Consider the following 22,896-nt stretch of genomic DNA (forward strand, 5'->3'; position numbering starts at 1 on the left):
ACAGACGTACCTAGATATTATACCACCCTTTTCTCGGCACAAAAACCATAATAGTAGTACGTGATGTGGCCGAAACACTTTAACGTGCGTTTCACCAAAGTAACCCAATTGCGCCAATTGTATGCACGTGGACTGTTTCGAAGATTCCGGAGATGAAAGATCATTGAAGAATCCATACATTCCTTCCTCTTCGCGCCCATCTTGCTCTGGAATCACTGTGTCCCTCGTTATCGTTCGCCATGCTGCCCTCACACCAATTTCTCATCCCGTTATTCGGTAGCTTTGCGACTGCAGCGAATCTATATGCATCGCATTACAGTGGAAACATCAACTACCTGACTTTCAGCGGTTCATCGTTGACGTTGACTAGTTCGACCAAGTCGGGTAACTCGATGCCCAGCTGGATAACCTATGATGGACCAGGCAAGGCTCTCTATGTGCCTGATGAGAACTATGGCCAGACTGGGACTTTGACGTCTTTCTCCATTGGTGCTAATGGTGCCTTGACACAGAGCGGAAAAGTGACGGCAACCGGTGGGGCTGTTGCAAACTGCTTATACGGAGGCTCTGATGGGAAAAGCTTCATCGCGAATGCCCACTAGTGAGTTCTGCGGTTCTAAACAACGATAATGGAGCCCTGACGTGACTAGCGGATCGTCCACTGTGTCAACGTTTAAGCTTCCACTGAATGGGGGCCAGGCTCTTCAGACCCTAAAGTTCACTATGTCCGGAAAAGGAGCAAATCCAAGCCGCCAGGATGCACCTCACCCACACCATGTATTCACAGACCCCACTGGAGGCTATCTGTTGAGCCCTGACCTCGGTGCTGATGTGATTCGCATCTGGTCCATTGACAAGACCTCTGGAAAGCTTACAGAGTGCAGTGGTGCAAAGACTCCGGCTGGGACGGGCCCAAGGCACGGTACTTTCTGGGCCCCAGCAGCAGTTACATCGTCTCGTGTCCGACGTGGAAACGTAGCAGCAGCTGAGAGTACGATGCTTTTCGTCGCCAACGAGCTCGGTAACTCGGTCTCTGGATGGGGTGTCTCCTACCCGTCATCGGGCTGCATGACTTTGTCTTTGAAGCAGACCTTGACTCCTTATTCGGGCAACAGCTCTGCTCCATCCGGGACGAAGGTAGCGGAGGTCCACACGAAGGGCAGCTTCCTCTATTCGACGAACCGAAATGACAAGAAGTTCAGTCCAAATGACTCGATTACGCAATATGCTATCTCTTCCACAGGGGTCTTGACCTGGGTTGAAGCCACTTCTTCTTTCGGCACATATCCTCGGACTTTTGATATCAACCAGGCCGGCGACTATGTAGCCATTGGAGACCAGACTACTGCAAATGTGGCCATCGTCAAGCGAGACCCAGCAACAGGGAAGTTGACAGGACAGGCTGCGACTCTGAGGATCGGCTCTGCCGGAACTCCAGAGAACGAGGACGGCGTGAGTGCGGTTGTGTGGGCCGAATAGATTGCTTCTGGAAATCCTTTGCGATCCAGATAAAACGTGACGCGACGTCACACTAGATCACAAGTAAAGAGCATATCCACCTTCGCACCCTATTGCATCTTGAAGAATGTATACGTGAACATGACGTGAATTGGGGTGAGACTTGCAGGCAATGTGCTCTCGAGACAAAGGAAAGGCAACCGCCAAGTTGTTCTAGCCTTTTAGGGATTAGCTCGTTTCAGAGCCTTAGCACAACACAACCGTGAGAGTTATACTTTCCTTCCTGTTCTCAACACAGCTAATATACGACCGACGGAATTCGACACTTCAATTAGCTCAAATTCCAAGACTTGTACTCCAGACGCAAACATTCCTCATCACCAAAATGAAGACTGGCACCACCTCAACTTTTGCCTTGAGCAGGCTGCTAGTTATCCTTTTCGCTACCGCCATGGCTGCATTATCGGTCGCGGTGGCAAAGCCATTTGCCAAGGCTTTAATGATTATCGTGCCGGCTGTAATTGAAGGACCTTGAAGATCGGTCAAATCTCAAATCACTGCCTAGATGGCAATGCAATGGCCAAATTAAAGAAGCATAAATCAAAGCGGGAGCCCGAGCGACAGCCAACAGCAGAACTACAGAATGTAGCTGCCACGAAGACATTCATGCTGTCTGAAAGCATTGGCGGCGGTGGTAGTCATGTCAACACGCCACTCTCCATGCACTTAGAGATGATGGCGATCCACTCTACTCTCTCAGCTTCCAGCCTCTTGGCCTCTAGTGCGGTGTCTTCTCAAAAATCGTACTGTAAACTATCAGGTGGTAATTCTAAACGAAAGGCTCGACCACGACACAAGGCTGTCAAAAATTATGTTGAGAAGGTCTATACCGCAGCCCTCGCCCAGTCCGTTACGGAGCAATAATACGCCACTTCGCAAGTTCAAGAGTCGTGGTTTAAGGCCCCCCCATCTCAATCGTACCATTCTAAATCTCGAGTTTCAACTCGGGAAAGACGAGGAGTATGTGGCTCCGCTCAGGGTAAACAGCACAGAGAAACACCACCTCAAGAACCAGCAGGATCAATTTCACAACAAGGGCGTGTGTCCTTATAGACAACACAAACAACAACAGCGCCAACAGTATGTACATGAAAATGCAGTCGGGATATAAAACGATAGTGGGCCCTTCCAATTTAAACTCTGGTCCCAATTCAATCAATGGCAGGTACTCGTTTGAATCCTCGTCCAACGTCCTGGGTAGGAAACCTCTTTCTACGTATTTTACTTCTAGAACGCATAGTCAAAGTAAGTCAATGTGACTTCCCAAAGAGGTACACCGATTAATGGTTATCAGACGATGGAACGAGATGTGGCGGCCACTACAGCTAAGACACAGCCGATGCTAATACCAAAGAGACATACCGGATCCTGCAGTGTTACGGAGCGGATGATTCACCCACGAGTGAATGGTGCAGACCTATATGTTGCTAGACTTGAGTGGAGAGACACGAGAGACATGAAATATTGTCTTGATCAAGATACTCGATCGTCGGCGTCTCCGGACGACTGGGCCTTTTGCTGCAATCTTGTAAAAGAAGGCGCACAGACTGTTCTGCCTGATTTATCTAAGCCTCCTACCGGATTTCTATACGAAGACCTCCTTCAACCCCCTGCCAAAACTACAACCAGACAACGTTTTGCAAAGGCGCAAACTGAGGGAAGCCCTAACATACTTTCGTCGAGGCCTTGTTATCGTTGCATTTCGTACATGAATTCTGTTGGCATCAAAAGCATCTTCTGGACGAATTACCGTGACAAATAGGAAGGAGCTAAGGTCAGAGATTTGGTCGATGCATTAGAAAATTTGGGCAATGGAGGAACTTCAGACATCATAGCTGTGGTCAGCAGTGTCTTCATTACTAAACACGAGGTCTTGATGCTGCGACAGAGGATGGGGACTATCTAGAATGGGTCAGTGCAGATTTTGCTTCCCAATGTACATCCTCAAACTTGAGCTCAACATACGGCTTGAGGCTGCCATGGTGGTGCATTCTGCACATTGTCGGTGCTAGTCAGAGATGAACCAACGACCAATTAACAACCTAGGCAGGTAGCGCGAACTATATCCGTCACATGTTCTAGACCCGAGAAGGTCCCCAGCTCCACTACAACAGACACCATCTTCACTCGTGTCTTCGCTCTGGCAGTGAACTGTCAGAAGTGCAAACATATGGTTTCGGAATGCCGTTTTAGGAAACCCGGCCGTACTAGTCAGGACCTCCATCAGCCGCAGATCCCCATGGGGTGACCATGCGGAGTAGTGGCTTGGCATCTCCAACTTCCAAGATCCTCGACACATGTGGAAAGTGTCCGGTAAATTTTGCAATTGGCGCCGCTGACGGTGTCTATCCTGGTTGTGGTTTTGGTCGACGTAGATTCGTGAGACTCGAACCATTAGGCATGCATTGGCGTGGAATTTGAATCCCGCTAGTGGTGTTCCGTGCATGTTCTTCCCCACAAGCACAGGAACGACATCCTTCACTTTTGCCCGAACGAGCTTTCCGGCCGAGGAAATTATGTTCGAAACCTGGGGTTCTGAGGTGCTAGGATGAGTGGTGTGGGCCGGATATAAAACCGAAGGAATCACCCTCATGGAATCGACTCGTTCACCGCCGACCAGGTTCACCGCTCTTCCTCTTTTCACTTCCTCTACTCTTCAACATTCCACTTTGTTCTCTGCGATCTCACCATGCGGTCCTGCTATGGTCGAGGCAGACCATTGAGGGCTGCCATTGCTACGTGCTGTTTGGCAGCATTCCTCTTCTTCGGCTACGACCAAGGTGTATTTGGAGGTATCCTTCAGATGCCTGACTGGCTCGAGCAATTCGATCACCCCAATGATACAAAGACTGGAATCATCGTTTCCTCCTACTGCTTGGGTGCTCTTGCCGGATGTATCCTCAACGTTTTTATCGGAGATTACTTCGGTCGGCGACGAATGGTGAATGAAATCCATCAACATGTGACTTCATCTTACTTACATATTCAGATATGGATGGCAATGGGCTTCGTTATTGTGGGCGCTACCCTTCAGACCTCCGCATATCACCTGGCGCATCTTATCATTGGCCGCATAATCACCGGCATTGGAACAGGAATCGATTCCTCCACCGTCCCCATGTATCAATCAGAGCTGTGTGAGAAAGAACACCGTGGGCGTCTCGTCTCTTGGGAAGTGCTTTTCATCGGTGTCGGTATTGTCATGGCTGTAAGAGGACCTCGATCACCTACTTCACTTCGACGAAATTAACATGCCGTAGTACTGGATCGATTTCGGGTTCACTTACATTGGTGGTTCCGTTGCATGGCGCACCCCCATTGCTCTTCAGCTCATCTTCGCTATCGCTGTTATCTTCCTAGTTTGGGGACTTCCTGAATCTCCCCGTTGGCTGGCCGCTCGTGGTCGTGAAGACGAAGCCATCGAAGTCCTTTGCGCCGTCTTTGACCGTGACCGCAATGACCCATTCATCGTTGAGCAAATCGACGGCATCCGCGAGGCCATCGCTATCGAAACTCGGGTTGGTGCTCAAAAGCTCAGCGGTCTCTTCAAGAATGGGAAACTCAAGACTCGCCGTCGCGTCGTGCTTGCCTGGTTTGGTCTCTTCATGAACCAGTTATCTGGAATAAACATGGTGGTCTATTACATGCCAACGGTGCTGGTTAAGAACGTCGGACAAACCCCTCGCCTCGCACAAATCCTCGCCGGTTGTGTCCAGATCATGTTTGTCATTGGATGCTTGCTCCCTTCTCTCCGCCTCGACCAAATGGGCCGCAGGAAGACTATGATGTGGGGTTGTGGGGGCCTTGGGATCTGCATGATGTTCATTGCCGCCTTGCTATCTGCCAAAGGGAACCGTGAGGCCAGTATCGCAGCCGTTGCCTTCTTCTTCATATACATGCTCATCTTTGGCGCCTCCATTAATGTGGTCCCGTGGGTGTATGGACCAGAGGTCTTACCCCTCGAAGCACGAACAAGGGGTACTGCTATCTCGGTGTCGTCGCATTGGATGTGGAATTTCTTCGTCGTTATGATCACGCCTGTTCTGTAAGTGAAGTCTCTGCGTCATAATTGAACGTACGCAACTAATATTTCCCAGGATTAATCGCCTCGACTGGAAGACATATCTCATCTTCATGTGCACCAACCTTGTCTTCGTCCCAATAATCTACTGGTTCTACCCCGAAACCGGGAATATGTCTCTCGAGTCCATCGATAGCTTGTTCATTAAACCTGGCGAATATGATTCGGAATCTGCGGAGGAGGGAGAGGCAGGAAGTCGGGAGGTGAAGGGTGAGACGCAGCAGGTTGGGAAGATTTGAGAGGAGCAATGCCAAGTGTTAGCAACTACCGAACTTGGCCGTCGTCGAAAGTTACACCTTTGAGAGAGAAACAATGCCATTGTAATTGCGAGCGAATTGCCTCAGCTCACTTATTCTGACCTCTCTCACTTAATTACTTCCCATACACCGATTTCCATAACTCTAAATATAGTCGCCTGATTTCCCCTCAACAATTACCACCCTGCTTTCAAGGACTTGATTAAGTAGCTAGGCTCCACGTCAACCCTTCCAATCTTTGCAACTGCGTAAGAGCCCCACATGGGTGAATTCCTTAATGTTGTAAGGCATATATACTATTCTGCTGCAAATCAACCCCTGGTTTGATTATTCGTACCTTTTTGGCTGTGGTGGCGGAGTGGTGCGGAGCCCCGTCCTTACAAATGTTATCAAAGATCTCTCGTCTGACTCTCCGGTCGAGCATCCGCACATTATCGGAACCTAAAGCAAACCCTGCGTGATGACGATCTCATATCTACTACGAAACTGTAAGATACAGCGACCACAATACTCTTCAAAATCTCTATAGCTACTCTCACGAAGTTCCTCCATACGGCATTGGATACTTTCAGATTGTTTGGCGCTTCAGCGAGTCTGAAAGCAAGATTTGTACCAAAATAGGGCTCTGAATCATTTGTAAGTTAAGCAATGACTGGCTACAGTAATCGGAAGTCCAAGCTGTGGCCACGGAGAGTTTGTAGATTTCGCTGGATAACAGAACTACGACAATATCAAATTCGACTGTATAGTCTGGCGGACCGTAGCAGGCAATATATTTTGGAATATCTCATCAGCAAGATTCCTAGCAGATAGTAAGCGGGACTTCGCCGAAGCAAAACCTAAGACTTTCAACCACGTTATTCCATGGTCCAAGTAAGGATTCAATTCTTATGTCTTACCCGAAGCGGAAGAAATGGAAGAATACCCAGGACTGAAGGGCGTTCGTGGTAATGGTATCCTCTACCACAAATTTAGGGACCACGAGAAGCTTAACACCATGACCAAGTCTTTATAAGCTTCGAGACGTGGACAGGAATTTTCTCGAGGCAGTTTTCATTCACTTTTGAAGGAAGCATTGGTGCACAGATGTCTAAACTTATGCCACTCCTGGAAAGGTTGACCTTGAGGCTCGAGCCCCAACTCTCAGAAGTCTATTGCACTAGCTGTCGGCTATGGATCTTTCTCGTCACTTCTACTTTTCAGGAGATCTTTTAAGTGAAGTAATTGCACTGATTAATTATTCAGTTCGCCTAGAAGAACCGAGTAATGAAAGCCTTGAGGCCATATACTTCTTCATTTTTGGTTTTGCTGCTCTTAGTTTAGGCCGCATCACTCGGAATTTCTTTCATTTCACTTGCCTGGTATACCCCTCCAACCCTTCACCACTTGCAACTTAATTTAGTTTTCTCCAATCTGCGGATTTCATTTGGACTAGAAAAACCTCAGTTCTTGACCTCAAACCCTCTTCCTCAAGGTCTCCCTCGCAATGCGTCCAAACATCTCTACCTCGCCAGCGCTGAAAAGAACACCCTCTCCACAAAACCTTTTACCAACAATCCTTGTGCCATCAACCGCCACAACCGAGTCTCTAAAATGGAAATATCTCCTCTCCGCGACCTCCTCGACCTCCTCGAAGTGGCGATACCTCGACACCTCTAGCCTTCTCCCCGCAAACGCGCCCACCAAACACGCTCACATCATCGACTTAAGCAGTATTGATGATGAACTCTCTTCGAATCCAAGTATCTGGGATGCGGTAGCGACTGTTCTGTTCCAGGCTGGCCCAGAGATGTTGGAGTGGTTTTTACATTCGCGGAATAAGACGTTCAGGTTTGTGAGAAAGGAAGGACTGAAGGATTGGAATCTGATAATTTGGCGGAAAGGTTGTGAAGTCCTGGTACGCTGCAACGACTTCTTTCACCTTGCATGCAGTCCTTATTAACTTCTCCCATGCCAGATCGCACTCTTTCGGCCGCAATCTTCAAAAATCAAATCCAAAATATTCTACGAATGGGATAAAATTATACGCTGCATGATTGGCTATAATGGCTCGTGGTCAGTCTACTACGGTGCCTGGTACGGTGTTACAGGTGATAGCTTGGAGGAAGCTTGGGATGACACATTTGAGAAAGTGAATGAGGGGTATCCGAGGGAGAGTCCGAAGAACGAGCGGCAGATGGAGAATGTAGCGAGGAGTATGGCGTGGTATCTTCTTTTAGCGCAGTCTGGAAAAGAGAAGATTATGGTTGACACTACTTGAGTGGAGGATGGAGGGTGAATGGAATGAGGGCGTGGGCGGGTTTGGGAACAAGCCATTACATAATTGAGAAGGGGTTAGGTGTGGTATCGGTCCTCGTTTTAGGAATCCAAGGATGGTTCTCTAATGTACTGGGAGATATGGGGCGCATTGAGGAAGGAGTATGTATCAGAGGGCTGGGCCAAAATATGCGAGGTGAAGGGGCCGATGAGAGAGCTGAGACGCTTCAGATATTCTGGACAAGGTCTCTTGCTTATTTTAACCTTGATTACCCTAACTCCTCGAAGAGCATAGCATGAGACATGTCGCTCCTTGTACCGAAAGAAAATTGTCCTGGGTTTCCCTTGATTCTAGGCCTAGTTTGTTAGGTTTGGAAATTTGTGCGGTTGATATGCTTCTGAGATTTCCTCCTAAAATAAAACCAAGGCTAAACAGTCAGAATTGCCAGCAAGCAAGTTTGTGGCGTTTTCAAGGTCCAACTTGACTTGATTGATTACCTATTTGGCTTGCACACAGCTGACCCAGACCTAAGCTAGCCCCACTTCAAAATCTCGCACGCAACCTTCTCTCCCTCTCACTTCGTAAACGCGATCTTGATACCCTACTAACGCGTTCTAAACATGTCGAAACAGCTGCAGATAAGCGTTGGCATTCCTTTATCATGTTCTATGCCCTTCTAAATACGTTCTAGGATGCCTGCAAGGCGTACAGTAGCTTAGGTTGTCTGCCATTTAGAGTTAATGTATTTAAGAAGGTAAGAAAACAAATTCTAAACACAATCTTATTAGGCTCCTAACCTGTTTAGAACAAAAATAGATGTGTAGAGGTACATTTTAGTAAGATCTACTGCAGAGTAAAGGTGAGTAAGGACCTATGCAGGGTGAGTTCCAATAGATTTTAAACATGTTTGAATTAGGTTTAGAAAAGTTAGAGCTTGCTGCTAACAAAATCTAAATATGTTTAGTACAAGTTTTAGTTTTAGAGTACGCTAATTAATTATATTAAGAAATATTACTCTAGCACCTTAGTTAAGCAGTCTAAAAGTATTAGAAACCTTTTAATAGAAATAATTTGTAATGCTTGCAGTAAGATATTTACAACAAAATGTTCACATGTCCTTAATATATTTAGTATTCTTCTCTAGCATAATAAAGAAGCACAATAAGTTGTACTTATTAAGACACTCTAAACATGTTCAGAGCATTCCTAAGCTACTACTAACTCTATAAAATAAACGCTTACAACTGCAACCTGCTGCCAAGACAATTCTAACAGATTCTAATTGTTTTAAGATTCTAGTGTTTGCGCAGTTAAAAAAGGCAAAGAAGCAGAAAGCTTGTAACGTTAGTTAAATGATTTCTAGACCTATTTAGACAAACTTTAAAAAATGGAAAGCATAGTGATCTCTGTCTAGGGACACCCTCTTATGGTTTAGCACAGTCCCTCGCTTGTCCATATCGGGCACCCCTCCTCGCCCTCCCTTTCTAGGATTTCTTCTTATCTCTTTTTGTTTCTCTCTAACTTAACTCTAGCTCTTTTACTACTGAGTAGCCTACACCCTTTTATATTGTAAGCTATGCGCACCTTTCTCAGACAAATCACTTCTTTCAGAAAGTTGTCCATCCGCATTCTAAAAGTTTCTGTCATGACTTACAGCACTGCATATGGGCTGGAGGAGAGGCAAAGCGAGATTGTTCCCTTGGAGTGCTGGATCGAACCATCTTTCGCGATGATCATTCCCAACAGGCTCTGGCCTGTCCGCTCGTCGCTTGAATCTCCAAAAATACGTTTACCTGATGATGATTTCTGAAGTAGACTCCCGACGAATGTCCAGTCTTTCAACTCATTGAAAGAATCCGACCGAGCCCAATATTTGACAGACCTGCATCAAAGCCTTCTCATGCGGCAGACGGCGTTTTCCTAGGCAACCTTACCATATACGCTCTAGGAGCTTGAGATCACACACGTTGATGATGAAGGTCTGGAAATTAAGTCGGAAATATATGAGCGTAGAGCTTCCTTGCAAAACCTGTGTGTTCTGAAATTTCTGAAATAGATGGTTTTTTGGCTAGAAAGTACCCTTCTAATCTTCACGGCCGAGCAGGTTTGTAGAAACTGGTCTAGGCTACCTTAATTCCTTTATAAGCTATTGTAGGGCCCTCAATGTTCCTCTGGTCAAATTTCGATGTGCAGCACTCCGTAACTGCTCGTTGCGCTTGAATGTGTAGACTCCACACAACATCGCGGTCTAGCATTGTGAAGTTTATACAAAACATAAACAATTAATTGCGTTGACATTATTGCAGCCACATAAAGGGGACTATAATAAACCCCACAGGTTTTGAACCTTCCGTCCACTCCTCCCCACCTCCTCTGCGCTACGAAACCGAATCTCATGTAGTCTCAACATCTTATCCGCCACGTCCTGGCCATTTGAAAGATCGACCAAATGCCACTGGCCCTTCCTCAGAACTTTCAGGGTTCCCCAAAGAGCAAGGAAGCAGATGGGCTAGAAAGACTGTCAGCCACACGTTCCGCAAATCAGCGTTGGGAGAAGACCACTTACAGCAAGATAAGCTGACAAAAATGGCTGCACGTAAAACCCATTCCAGAGACTACTCCCGTTGACCACAACTAGCAAAAACAGACACGCTGCCAGCGAAAGATACGCCGTAATCGGCTGTCCGTGGCCTCTGTACGGGAAATCATCCGGTAGATTATTCGTGCCGCGGTTCCAGCGCCGGACAAGCGGCACCTCGTGCAAAGCGTCTTTATTGTTGCGAATGCAGTGGTAGAAGCGGATGTAGGCCCAGCATTCGCACGCCCATACTATAACGACGCCGACGGAGCCCATCTCGGAGAGCACGTCAAGGATGGTGCCGATGTCGGTTTCGGGGCCATGCGCGTTAGAGAGGTAGAGGAAGGGGACCCAGGAGAAGATGCAGGATGCGACTAAGGCCCGCATTGGAACTTTGCGGTTGTTCGTTTTGCCGAGAGTTGCTAGGAAGCGCGTGTACCAGGGCTGCCCTTTTCCGCCGTCCAAGCTCCTAGTTAGACTGAAGAGTGTCCGGGAGGCGACGTATAGGTTCGTGTTTGCACATGTGAGCGCTGTGAACATGAGGAAGACGTTTAGTGTGCCGGCGAGGCCTTTTATGCCAGAATACTTCGCCACGAGGACGAATGCGGAGGCCGTGGAGCCGTGCGCGCTCACTGTGTCCATGGCGTTTGCGCGCCAACTTACGCGGGGAAGATTTGGGTCGTCCCAGGCGATGTTGAGTGTGACCAGAACACCAGCAATGACATACAATAGCGCTGCAACAAACGATATGAAGACGGCCGAGAACTTGACCGTCTTTCCGATCGCGCTGGGATTCGTCGGATTCCTTACTGGCGGCACCCGAGCCTCTAGCGCCGAAGCAGCGGTAATTTCAACACCGACATATGCGAATGCGGCTATAGAAAGGCTCATGAAGAAGGCCTGCGCCCAGTTCTGTGTAGCATCTGTGTCGCGGACAATGACTTTCTCGGGATAGAGTGAGCTGCCTATCTTAGGGCCTGGACCGCCGCCCTGGTTGATGACGACGTTGACGACAATGATGACTAAGAGGAAGGAGAGCTTGAGAAAGCCGCTGACGACCTCAAATAAGCCGTACGTCTACTCAACTGGTCAGTATAAGCTTGTACAAACGAGTGGAAAGGGAAGCATACCTCGATACCAAATGCATTCAGTATGAGCAGAAACAGCGGGACAAGGAAGAATAGAATCCCTCCCTGAATACCTTTAGGCGTCTCCCAATACTCGGCTTCACCAGCCGTGGCGGCAACAAGGGCTGCAAATGCAATGGCGTACGTGAACCAATATGCGACTCCAACCGCAATTCCCAACTCGACATCCACAAACTCCGACACATACGTACTCAATGCGCCAGAGATAGGCCAAATGCACAGCAGCTCCGCAGTACACTGCATAACGCCCCAGGCCAGGAGGCCTAGCAGGGCGAAGGAGAGCAAAACTGCGACTGGCCCGCCCAGTCTGAGGATCAGGCCACCGCGTACATAAAGGCCAACACCGAGGACACCGCTAATTGTGATCATGAATATGTGGATGCCTCGAAGGCGACGACTACCACCGTCAGTATCCTCGATATGATGAATAATAGAATGGGGAAGCATACTTTACAGCCCGATCTCTATCCCGCTCAAGCATCAGCCTATCCGCCGGCGGTTCTTCCTCGCCTATCTCTTCAACACCACTCTTATCAGCATCATGGCTCAAATTGGAGAGCGCGATGTCGTTTCCAGTCGAAGCCGGTCCTGGACTTCGACTCTGCGTGCGTAGACGTTCTCCACCCCGCTCTAGTGACTCCCGACGCTCATGTCTTTGACTCGCGCTCCGACTCCCCCCGGCATCTAGGTAGGACTCGCTCTCGAACGAAGGAGGCGACAAGCGGTTCTCTCTGTCTATTGACGCAGATGGAGCCCGCTGCTCGGGATGCGGCGATGGTCGAGTGGCGCCTTGCGATGTGGATGATGTTCCTCTCCACCAGTCTGGGATCCAACCAGGCTCCAGCGATGAGCCTCCGGTCCTGTCTGTCATGGGCTTCAGATGGCACGCGACATCCAAACCCTCTGACTGGTGTCCGTGGCACGAGACAGAGGCCTCAGTACAGTAGGGTTGCGACGTGCACAGGATACCTTGCCAGCTCTTCGCGCGCTGCCGGGGCGGCCTCTCTCCCTCTCATAAGCTAAATGCGGCTCTGCAGCCCCCATGCCAATAAATCGATGCCTAGTGTGGCTTGCCATCTCCTCGCACAAGACACGCCGTCATCCCATCAGAGCCAATCCCTATGATTGCGCAATACCCAAATCCTGCAGATGGGGATATTGTGCGCCTCAGCCACTCGTGGCGCAGCCCTTCTCGACACGAGACCACCCCCAGTGGTCACCCTCGGCGCCTCACTCGACATCAGATCCGGTAGGCGGAATTCTATTATAATTTGCGCCCGTGGTGGACGGCCCATACATCTTGGACATTTGCGTTTTGATGTGTTGGTGGATGGAATTCCACCGGTCATGACACTGCGAGACGCCTTGAGAAAGGTACAGCCCGCTCTCCCGCCCCCATAGCCCGCATGGCTAACAGCGACCGTAGATCTTCCGTCACAGCAAAAAAGAGGAGCATCAGGAAGAATTGATAACCCAGAATGTGCGGTCCAGATATTTTTCTGAGACCAAGCTGGTTCAGCTTATGGAGGACTTGTTTGGGAAAGGGAATTTCAGAGTCCGGGTACGTCATTCTTCTGTCTTCTATACTAGAACGCGTATTGATGGTAAGCTAGATGCAGAACGATCAATGGATTTTCGACGTACCGCGAGAGGTGACAGATGTAAGTGTCCTTCCCCCTCCACGCCCACAACTAGTAATCTCTGACCTGACATCGCAAAGGAAGAACTAAAGTGCATCAGCTCCTAATTCCTGTTCCTTCGACATAATAGGCTGACTCTGTATCCACAGACGAGCGAAAGGATAGCTGCATTAGGCTGTGGAGGCAGAGCATCAGGGGGAGGTGGGAGAGAGGGGTGGTGCGACGGCACTTAGCGGGGAGTCCGACAAGGTGGAAACAGCCTAAGCGCGTGCGCATTCAGCTGTTCAGCCTCCACGAACTGTATCATGTTACCTGTAGATTTCTTCTGTCTGTTCTAGAGCAAGAATAAAGCTTTCTTTTCTCCTTGTAGTGTTACTGCAGCCCAGCGCCCTCTTTTCAGGCTATCGCGCATTTCCTTTCGCTTATTGTGCTTCCCGACTCTCAGATCCCTCTCTACTCGTCTCGGCGCTGAATCTTATTGCATCGCGCTCTAGCTCACCCATCATGGACTCGGTGGCCGGCATGGCGCTAGCCATCAACTCAGACCTATACTGGACGCGCTTCGATGCAGCAAACTCATGTTTCGAGGATGAGTCTGCGGACTTGCTGCCCATCCATATCCTCGATGTGCCGGCCCACCCTCAGTCGCCATCTGCCCACGGTCATATGCAGCCGCAGGCGCCGCAGCAGTTCTCAGCCTTGAAGACTCTAGGCGAATTTTTGGCCGGTCCGAATAAGGGAGTCTGGAAGTATCGATTAATGTTCGTTCCCAATTTGGGCGTTAATTGTCTGCTCAGAAGGTTTAACCATAGCCTACAGATCCATGTGCCAAGAGAACTCTTGGTCAAAACTGCAAATAACAAGGCCGATGCTCAGGAGAATAGTACAGCACCATGAGATAGCTCCTGACTTCCTTGAGGTGCCATTATCATTTTTCGATCGCTCGACAGATGAAGAGCAATCCTTCTGCGTTCCATGGACATTAAGAGAAGGTGGAGATTATTTCGAGATGTTTTACACCTTTCGCTATGCTGAGTACAAGGGACATCCCAATGAGCCCTATGTCATCCGGCAAACCGGTGTCTATCAAAAATTCCACCTCAAGGAAAAGACCTGCCTGTGGATCCTCGTAAACCCAGTGCCAGACTCTGCAGCACATCGCCGGGTAGTCGATGCTTTCCTTAACTACCAGAAAGAAATGGAGCAAAACCCACTGTGGTTGCACTGCGTGGTACTGGCATCTTATTTCCCGCGCTGGCGTGAATATCTGGCGGCATATGAAAAGAGATTGCTGCCACTGGCCGACACCACAGCAGCAGCGTTCATCGCGGAGCCGCTGCGAGTCAACCATGAGACACTCAGCAAGTTACGCTCTTTGGAAAGCCACTTCATGCCTACTCCAGCAATTCTCCAGAGCTTTTTAGACACCCTGTCTGAGCTTGGCTCGTTTTCAGAAAAGCTTCTTGCACACAATTGCATCCATGCGAATGAGGTCCGACTTTTCGCCATCTTGGTTAGTAAATATCGCAGACACGCGTTGACATTCATTCGCACAGCTAAATTCCTCCAACAACGTAGCAACAACACCGCGACTCTGGTCTCCGACACTGTCGCTTTCAAAAATCAAGGGGTCGCCCAAGAGCAGAATGGAAACATGCTTCTTCTGACGCGCTCTGCCGTCTTTCTCACAGTCCTCACCCTCTTCTATCTTCCTTGGACATTTATGACTGGCTTGTTTGGGATGAACTTCTTCATGATGGACCAAAATACGTACAGGTTCGTGACGTCGCCGAAATTATGGGTGTATTTTGTGTCGGCCGTGGTACTCACTGCCTGCACGATGCTGCTGTATTATGTGATATCCGGATTTCCGCAGCTGCGGAAGGGGCGACAGAGTGGTGGCGATGGTGGGATTGGCCTGAGACAGGGTTTGCAACGGGGCTTTACTGATCCAGAGAAGAGTGGTGGAGATGGTAAAAAGTGGTCTTAGACAGATGTTTCATTTCAATCAGGATTGAGCGGAACTTCTAAAATTCGAATCGTGCGACCATTGATATCTGCAACCAAAGCCCGGGGTGCTGCTTGTGCATCTGAGGGATAGTACAGCGACGCAGCGAACTTGCTCTGATGAGTCATGCCAGGCAGTTTTGCACCCTTGGGTATCGTAAATTCTTCTCTAGGAGGGCAAGGCGGGAAGCTCAGCAATCGAAGGTCATTCTTCGCCTCATTCGTGCCGAAGCAGTAGATAGTTTCATCATCGAGGCTCGACAGTACCTTGAGAAGCCGATGGCCTTTGGCCTTGCTTTGGGTGATACTGGTGGAGCCTTCCTCCCAGGCTTTTCTCGTCAACACTCTTTTCTCTTGGGACAAAACTGTGAACACATTATTAGAGTTGTGTGGGGTGAAAGACGTGTATAGCCCTTGGAGAAGATCGTCTCGGCCCTGATAACTGATAAGCGGAGAGTCCGTGAAGGGTAAGAAAAATGGAACTCACATCGTGTTCTATTTCAGTCCGTCTATGCGCTTTCCAAATCCCATTTTCCATGTACCAGGCCCGGATCGTCATGAAATATTCGGCGGCAGTGTTGTTTCGCTTGGGTTTTACTACGGCATACATGGTGTTCGACACCGAGAACCTCAGTTCACGGACGTCTTCCGCAGGCGCAACTGTAGATAGCGGTCTAGCTTGGCGACCAAGCGCAGCACCCGAAAAGGAGCTTGAGCTAGAGGACGACGACGTTACAGACGAGGACCTACATTGAATCAGCTTTATACTCAGCCTACGTAATGCAAGGCTACTTGCGACGCAAAGACTCACCTATCTGCATCCAAGAGTCTCAGTTGGTCCATCCGGAAAATATAAAGCGACCCATGCGCGCTGTTTGGCTCTTGCAAAAGAAACGCAACATAACGGTCGTCTGGTGACAGGGCTAGTTTCACGATCGGAGGCATCTCAAGCATGACGTGAGCGACTTCGCTCAGCTCTGTGGTATGCGATGCACCATCAGAGATGTAGTAAACGTAAACCTTCGCTCATCAGTACGCCGCGAATCTTATCGTTAAGAATGAGAGCTCACTTCAAACTTATGACTATTTGTCGCAGCTACAATGTATTGCGAGGACACTCCGATATTACCGGTCCAGCGTTTATTCTTCTTGTTCAGATTAACGCTACCAAACTTGATGAGATTGTCAAACTCCTTCGTACGGCAAACATGTTCGAGCGAGTACGCCCGGAGGGTGGTCTCTGAGACACATACGAGGGGTTGCGCATTGGGTCCAAACTCGCATGATTTGACTGCGTCGGGCAACCCGATCTCCCAGTTTCGAGAATGAATTTCAGATTCAGTTCGGGTTCGCTTTGGAAAGAGAGAAGACCTGATGAACTTGGTACGGAAGCGTGAATTCTTAGGCGAGACAAACCCTGTATTCAAATTGTTATATGCCTTGAACGAAGTGATCAGCTGTTCCTTGACTTCTAACGCTGTTGTCTTCCTGCGTTGTAAGGGATCAATGATGAGAACCTTGCTCTGAAGAAAAGCAATCATTTCCTTAAAAATTGAGCCCTCATCTTCGTCCTTCAGCCATGTCTGGGAACGCAGTTCTTTCAGCCATCTTTCCACTTCTTCGCTGATTTTGATGTCATTAATTTTGTGGAACGGACGTCCGCGGGGTACGGTGTAGAACGCGTCGATCGGTTGTACAGATCTCATACTGTCGAACTTCTTCACAGCCGCGACACCGCCATATAGGAACGAGAAGACGACTATTATAACGCAGCCCAATGACCAGATATCACTTTCGGCCAAAATAGGATGCCCGTCGATACGGGTTTCCGGGGCTAGATAGGTTCCTGTTCTGGAGGTACCAACGCTCGAGCCGGAATTTGATCGGTCGCTGACATCTAGAGCTCGGCGCCTGAATAGCTTGTTGAAATCGAGAACATTGTCTGTGTTAAACGTCCAGCCGCGCTGTAATGTAGCAAAGTCGTGTGTGGGTCGACGTGTTGCTCTTACGCGCGACATGTTGAAGTCGGACAGCTTCCATTCCTCTTCGCCTGTTGTTGGATCGATGAAGATGAGGATGTTTTTTGGCTTCAGGTCCATGTGGAAACACGACAAGGTTTCGAACGTGTCCGATACTAATTCGCTGTGGAGGTAGGCGATCGCATCAGCAATGCCAGCGGCGCAACCAACAACCTTGGCCTTTTGTTTCCATTCCGTTGGCGGCTGTGCTTTCTCCATGTATGTCTCAAGATCGTCGTTGGCCAAGGGCATGAAGAGTGAGTAGGTTGAACCAATCTCCAGGCTGCCCATGTTCTCCACGATATTTCTGTTCTGCTTAACGTTTCGAACGATTTCTCGCAGCACATCTCGCTCCCGGACATAGGCATTGTCCTGGAGATCCAGCACAAAATCCTTCCGGGCCAGCTGTTTCTTATGGGGGTTGGACATTTGCTGTCTTGCATCATAGAAATGATGGCGGGCGACCAGTACTCGGTATACTTTGCCATAGACGCCACTCCCTATCTCTACCTCTTCCAGGTATGGTACTCGACGGTGGCCTTGGCATACGACTTCTTCTTTTTTCCGAAGCACAACGGCGCAGAAATATTCTTGATTGTTGCAGAATAGATCGGCCGCAACGCGATTCTCTCCAAATAGCTCCCGGGATGTTCCGGGTTGTAGAGGCAGCTCGGCCAGGTTCTGCCCGCTGTTGCCCTCGACAGGCCATGTGGGTGCTGCGATTAAGACGTCGGTGATTCGGACCCATGCTTCCAGCCTACACTGAGAGTAGAGAAGAATTGCGAGAAACGTGTGCAGCTTTCGTTCCTTGACAGCTCGAACGAGGTCTACCCCAGCCCGTCCCTCGGGGACCACGAATTTGAACAGGTCCTCTAATTTGTCCGGCTGCAGGACCTTCTCGGCGGTATCGACAGGGAAGAAGCGCTTGTCGGGCTCAGTGTCGAGCTTGACAAAGGGGAGGAGGCTTTGGTAGATGGAGTCACGGAGCGTCTCGAAGGAGGCGTGGTACGGGGAACCCGGCCGGTTCGTCATCACTCATTCTAGAGATTGTGTGCAGCCGTTAGCCTTGCCTACCGTCGTCGAGTGCGGGGCCTGGATCTGGACCTTGACACTAGGAAACGAGGGGGGGCGAACGCACGAATGGTTAGGAGTAGGGCCTAATGATCGGTCCGATAGGTAAAGAGCTGGTGCAGTGGAAGATAGCACATCGCAGGAGTCCATCTCATATACACGTAGGCCGTGTTGGCAAGAAATGCTGGGCCCGCAGGCAGACAGCTGAAGGCGAAATGAGGCTCTTGACGCCGGGTTGGGGGCTTGATGCGCTCCGCCATATGCCCAGAACACCGTCACACGGTGCGTTTTATCGTGCGTTAATTAGCCATGCCTGGTGGCTGGGCTGCCACGTGACCCGCCCCGTGTTGGCCTCGAGGTGTCCAACATGATGCAAAGGAAAACATAAAAGACATAGGAGATAATGATGATGATGGTGACAACAATGGCCTGACTGACCTTGCGAGGCACGACTTGCTGACACATCCGCGCTAAGCCCTTGAGCCACGCATAGATCTCGATGTTTTCTCTACCCTTCCACCCTTCATGCCTCTAGTCATGTTTACCGAGAAATTTACTGCGCGATCAAAATGAACTTATATAAATTTCACAGCGCCCTAGCTAATTCCAAGACTCCGCTCGTACGGCGTTTCTGTCTGCTCCTCTCTTCTTTTCTTGCGACGGGCAGTTCCGAGGCCTAGTTTAGCAATCTATGGACTGCTAAAATACTCGAGGAGTGCTCTACTACACGCTCTGATATGGGGCTTTGTCATTGGTGCTCATCTTGCCTTACCCTTAGAGGGCCATCCAGGGCCGACGACACTATTCTAGTGGGCAACCTCTTCTTTCTACACACTATCACGCTTCACGTATGATCAGAAATCACGTCTGGTTACATGGTGGTACCGATAGGTACACGCTTCAATTGATATCTCCTAGATGTACTTAGCTATTCCGCTGTCTTCATGCTCTACTCAGAGCTTTTAAGGTTACAATTATAGAATACAAAAAATGCTGTAACCGTTTTCTTTACAGGCATATTTTAACGCAAAGACGACTCACGATGCCTGACATTTCATTTTTGTCATTCAAGTTCTAGTCATCGCTTGTGAACCCAACTCGCGCCCATCTTGCTGTGCTACAAGATAGGCTTACTAACGTGTATTTCACTCTCTATAAGAAAAATATATATAAAAATAGAAGCAGACCATATACGTCATCACAAAGACAAGCAGTATCGTAAATCAAAGTAAAGATTGTGCATTCTAAACCACAGAATCTATGGTCCTTTAGGTCGGCGAGCGCGGGCTGGATGTGGTGATCGCAATGCAAAGTCACCATTCTCGTCATCTATTACTTTCCATTGGGCCCCTGTAGAGTTAAGCTTCCCTCTTCCCTCTCCTTTTCAATGGATTCTGGTATTGAGTCGATGCCTAAAATCTCTTCAACCTGATATCCATCGCGGACTAGATCAATATTCGCTCGATACCTATCGTCGCAGCATTTGATAGCTGCTTCATTTTGGCAGATTAATATAAGATGATTTTATAAATAGATATACCTTAACGTCCAGTTGTATTTTAGATATATTACTAGAATTATTAGGGTTGGTCCGTATTCATCAACTCAATCATATCTTCATCCACACTCTTTAGCTCGCTATGAATAGCCAAAACAGCCCTTTTCTTACTTCCTTCGATCCTTCTATAGAGTGTCAATTTCGTTCGTCACAATTGTTTAGACATAGTAACTGTATTTATCTGTGTGTAGCCACGCCTAGGTAGTCTTGATAGTGCGAAGTTTGCATGTATCCAGCTAATATTCTACCAAAAGCATTCATGAAGGCTACGTAGGGTGCCCCCGGCGTAGGCTCACTTCGAGTTCAAGCGGTGCTATTGACGCTGTTGAGTCGCGTTTTGTTCGTGGTCATAATTCACTGTTACCCATTGCTGAAAGTGAAGTTGACGGGATAAGAAGTGTTGCAGAGCCCGCATTCATTAATTTCGAAAACGTCTTTGTTTTCTCGGGATCTGTAAACGAGATATGTCGCATTCCTGATACAGAAACCTTCCTTCCCCGTGCCTCAACAGCCCCTACTGCTGTTACTATAGCTCCTGCTACCTTCACTATGGCCCCTTAGCTATTGCCATGGCCCTCACTGCCCTGCGATCATAGATGTAAATAAATACTCTGCAACAGAGCACTTAGACACTTACAACACAACACAATACACTTCACTTCACTTCATCAGCTTCTTTCATAACTGCATGCTTACACTACCTCTCCATTTGCAACAAGATACATGTAAAGTCCTGCGTAGTCTTTACCAACTCAGTCAAGGTAAGTCTCGCATGAGTTGAGAAGGGGTCATAGGGTAGGCCAGTCGACAAGGTATTGAGATCCAAACAAGGTGAATTGAACCAGTGTATTGTAAAGTCTAAGGAGCGAGAGAGAGCTCTGGGCTGACTATATACTGTACGAGAAAGGAGCTAGTTCTAATGAGTGAATAGTGCAGTACATGGGTATTGCGTGAGACACGTGCGACAGGAAGCTGTTTCTGACTCGGAACCGGAATCTTGTGATATGGTGGTTCTGAGACCCTGCAAAGCCGCAGATACTAACGATGTATTGTCCCAGTCATTTTAAGGGATCCATGCAGATATTGAATCATGTCCGCAAGGTTCAGAAAAAAAAATACCATTAGGAGTTTAGAGGACATTCTTAATGTTGTTCTGGAAAGAAGAGCTACTAGTGCTCAAAGGTCCATGCGATATAGACGGCCCATAGAACTCAACAGTATACAAACAGTTGGGGTCAGGTGTAATTTTGTGTAAAATCAAGCCTTGAGATGCCACTAATGAGATCAATCTTAAAATGCGATATAAGGCCCCTTATAAACAACTGGAATACTTGGGGATCCCACCACGCCCTGAACAGCTGGAACTCCATATCTCGCCCATTTATGTATTTCGGATGGATTGTAGTCAATAGAGGGAGTTGACGAAAAGACTGTGTCAACACTAGAGTCTGGCGCTGGTTGAACGGTTAGAGTTGCTGGGTGACCACCGCGACGAGTGGTAACGTCCAAATAAGAGATTTAATGCCTATACGTGTCCATTGATTACAGAATTGCGGACCAGAAAATGAGTGCAACTAGCACCAGCGCTGGGCCTTTACCACATAACTCTCTGTCTGTAAGGTACCGTGCATCATGAACTATGCCATCCCTAAGCCACAACAGCTCCTACTGCCTTTACTATGGCCCCTACTGCTATTTACATGGCCCTTACTGCCCATGCCGTCATATATGTAAATAAAACTCTGCAGCAGAGCACTTAGACAACACAGTTTACTTCACTTCATCAGCTTCTACCATAGCTGCATGATCACGCAACCTCTATATGCAACACACGCCGTGTCTTCCTCACGGGATGCACGGGTTTTTTTGGCATGCACATGCTACGCAACTCCGTCACAGATGGCGACATTGCAGAGGTGCACTGTCTTTGTATTCGCTCACGTCTTCTGCGCGTCAAGGACGCAAAGATTCATGAATACAAGGGCGGCCTGGTCAAGCCGCTGCTAGGGCTCTCCACTAATGACTTCAAACGCCTCAGCCAGACGGCCGACTTGATCATCCAAGTGGGGGCCGATGTCGCCCATCTAAAGTCGTATGAACAGATGTGGACCGCTAATGTTGTCTCGACGCTGCTCGCCATGGCCACGTCACGCCGCGTCCCTGTACACTTTGTCTCGTTGTTATCAGTGGCCATGCTCTAAAGGGATACTGTCGAGCTAGCTCAGGTGCCGCCGTCCTGCTTCTGGCCGCCAGCTGATGCCGAGTCGCTGATGAAAAACGCTATAGGTTATGCTGCCAGTAAATGAATAGGCAAGATATTGCTGGAGTGAGCGGACGGCGTTCCGGCCGTTGTGCACGGCTTCCCCAACATCATGGGACCCGATGCGCCGGAAGATATTGACTTGGTGGCGCGAGATAATACTGCGCTAAGATGCGGGCCGTACCGTACCGGCGCTAGACCCCAAGCAGTGGGTCGGACAGCTTGACGTCATCGACGTCGGTGACGTGGAGCCCGAGTTTCTGGCTACGGCGTAGGGTCACGATCCCCGCAAACCGTTTTCCGTGCACAATTACTGCAGCGAATACCGATACTTGCTGTCGGACCTCGTGGGTATGTACAAGGAGAAGCTCGGCACCAAGATCGACGTCCTACTAACAACTGAGTAGATGCGGAAGGCTAAAGCTTTGGGCGTGCCGCCTTGTGTTGGGGCTACCTGGACTGGCAATGAAGTGTTTGTGTCGCCTATGTTGCGCAAGGGGGGG

At 48.8% G+C, this 22,896-nt stretch overlaps 8 protein-coding genes across 8 annotated transcripts; 5 read left to right on the top strand and 3 right to left on the bottom strand.

Moving 5' to 3' along the window:
• Positions 1-239: 239 nt before the first annotated feature.
• Positions 240-3,424, top strand: BDR25DRAFT_323951 (3-carboxy-cis,cis-mucoante lactonizing enzyme; the record flags this gene model as incomplete). Its single annotated transcript, XM_033692133.1, has 8 exons — positions 240-601; positions 651-1,452; positions 1,757-1,810; positions 1,882-1,975; positions 2,024-2,363; positions 2,407-2,598; positions 2,788-3,269; positions 3,300-3,424. The coding sequence occupies 8 exons, from the start codon at positions 240-242 to the stop codon at positions 3,422-3,424; spliced, it is 2,451 nt and encodes an 816-aa protein (XP_033550252.1).
• Positions 3,425-4,144: 720 nt separating this feature from the next.
• Positions 4,145-5,838, top strand: BDR25DRAFT_341484 (general substrate transporter; the record flags this gene model as incomplete). Its single annotated transcript, XM_033693605.1, has 4 exons — positions 4,145-4,459; positions 4,508-4,726; positions 4,779-5,563; positions 5,616-5,838. The coding sequence occupies exons 1-4, from the start codon at positions 4,208-4,210 to the stop codon at positions 5,836-5,838; spliced, it is 1,479 nt and encodes a 492-aa protein (XP_033550253.1). The 5' UTR covers positions 4,145-4,207.
• Positions 5,839-6,000: 162 nt separating this feature from the next.
• On the bottom strand, positions 6,001-6,932 carry BDR25DRAFT_352830 (uncharacterized protein; the record flags this gene model as incomplete). Its single annotated transcript, XM_033695066.1, has 9 exons — positions 6,001-6,066; positions 6,118-6,129; positions 6,173-6,309; positions 6,344-6,481; positions 6,510-6,576; positions 6,616-6,642; positions 6,680-6,701; positions 6,756-6,844; positions 6,882-6,932. The coding sequence occupies 9 exons, from the start codon at positions 6,930-6,932 to the stop codon at positions 6,001-6,003; spliced, it is 609 nt and encodes a 202-aa protein (XP_033550254.1).
• Positions 6,933-7,342: 410 nt separating this feature from the next.
• Positions 7,343-8,116, top strand: BDR25DRAFT_312483 (uncharacterized protein; the record flags this gene model as incomplete). The annotated part of the gene is made up of 2 exons (XM_033691298.1): positions 7,343-7,753; positions 7,814-8,116. 2 exons carry the CDS (start codon positions 7,343-7,345, stop codon positions 8,114-8,116), a joined length of 714 nt encoding a protein of 237 aa, XP_033550255.1.
• Positions 8,117-10,433: 2,317 nt separating this feature from the next.
• BDR25DRAFT_323953 (uncharacterized protein) lies at positions 10,434-12,082 on the bottom strand (the record flags this gene model as incomplete). The annotated part of the gene is made up of 3 exons (XM_033692134.1): positions 10,434-10,622; positions 10,680-11,768; positions 11,822-12,082. The coding sequence occupies 3 exons, from the start codon at positions 12,080-12,082 to the stop codon at positions 10,434-10,436; spliced, it is 1,539 nt and encodes a 512-aa protein (XP_033550256.1).
• Positions 12,083-12,904: 822 nt separating this feature from the next.
• On the top strand, positions 12,905-13,696 carry BDR25DRAFT_131861 (uncharacterized protein). The gene is made up of 5 exons (XM_033683857.1): positions 12,905-13,213; positions 13,266-13,400; positions 13,453-13,500; positions 13,560-13,570; positions 13,629-13,696. Exons 1-5 carry the CDS (start codon positions 12,989-12,991, stop codon positions 13,642-13,644), a joined length of 435 nt encoding a protein of 144 aa, XP_033550257.1. The 5' UTR covers positions 12,905-12,988; the 3' UTR covers positions 13,645-13,696.
• A 105-nt stretch (positions 13,697-13,801) lies between these two features.
• On the top strand, positions 13,802-15,618 carry BDR25DRAFT_282954 (uncharacterized protein). Its single transcript, XM_033688004.1, has 2 exons — positions 13,802-14,240; positions 14,299-15,618. The coding sequence occupies exons 1-2, from the start codon at positions 13,984-13,986 to the stop codon at positions 15,467-15,469; spliced, it is 1,428 nt and encodes a 475-aa protein (XP_033550258.1). The 5' UTR covers positions 13,802-13,983; the 3' UTR covers positions 15,470-15,618.
• BDR25DRAFT_131852 (kinase-like protein) lies at positions 15,477-18,749 on the bottom strand. The gene is made up of 5 exons (XM_033683856.1): positions 18,643-18,749; positions 16,557-18,544; positions 16,298-16,506; positions 15,974-16,232; positions 15,477-15,921 (listed from the first exon to the last, which is right to left on the bottom strand). The coding sequence occupies exons 2-5, from the start codon at positions 18,534-18,536 to the stop codon at positions 15,484-15,486; spliced, it is 2,886 nt and encodes a 961-aa protein (XP_033550259.1). The 5' UTR covers positions 18,537-18,544; positions 18,643-18,749; the 3' UTR covers positions 15,477-15,483.
• Between the last annotated feature and the right edge of the window lie 4,147 nt (positions 18,750-22,896).

Source organism: Lindgomyces ingoldianus (genome assembly GCF_010093535.1).
Source record: "Lindgomyces ingoldianus strain ATCC 200398 unplaced genomic scaffold BDR25scaffold_9, whole genome shotgun sequence".
Lineage (NCBI taxonomy): Eukaryota > Fungi > Ascomycota > Dothideomycetes > Pleosporales > Lindgomycetaceae > Lindgomyces > Lindgomyces ingoldianus.

Coding starts and splice junctions, on each gene's coding strand:
- BDR25DRAFT_131861 (XM_033683857.1), top strand. CDS start 12,989: ATGGGGATATTGTGCGCCTCAGCCACTCGTGGCGCAGCCCTTCTCGAC. Junction 13,214..13,265: donor TGCGAGACGCCTTGAGAAAG/GTACAGCCCGCT, acceptor CAGCGACCGTAG/ATCTTCCGTCACAGCAAAAA. Junction 13,401..13,452: donor AAGGGAATTTCAGAGTCCGG/GTACGTCATTCT, acceptor ATGGTAAGCTAG/ATGCAGAACGATCAATGGAT.
- BDR25DRAFT_131852 (XM_033683856.1), bottom strand. CDS start 18,536: ATGACGAACCGGCCGGGTTCCCCGTACCACGCCTCCTTCGAGACGCTC. Junction 16,507..16,556: donor CAAATAGTCATAAGTTTGAA/GTGAGCTCTCAT, acceptor TGATGAGCGAAG/GTTTACGTTTACTACATCTC. Junction 15,922..15,973: donor GGACTGAAATAGAACACGAT/GTGAGTTCCATT, acceptor ATCAGTTATCAG/GGCCGAGACGATCTTCTCCA.
- BDR25DRAFT_282954 (XM_033688004.1), top strand. CDS start 13,984: ATGGACTCGGTGGCCGGCATGGCGCTAGCCATCAACTCAGACCTATAC. Junction 14,241..14,298: donor GTCTGGAAGTATCGATTAAT/GTTCGTTCCCAA, acceptor CATAGCCTACAG/ATCCATGTGCCAAGAGAACT.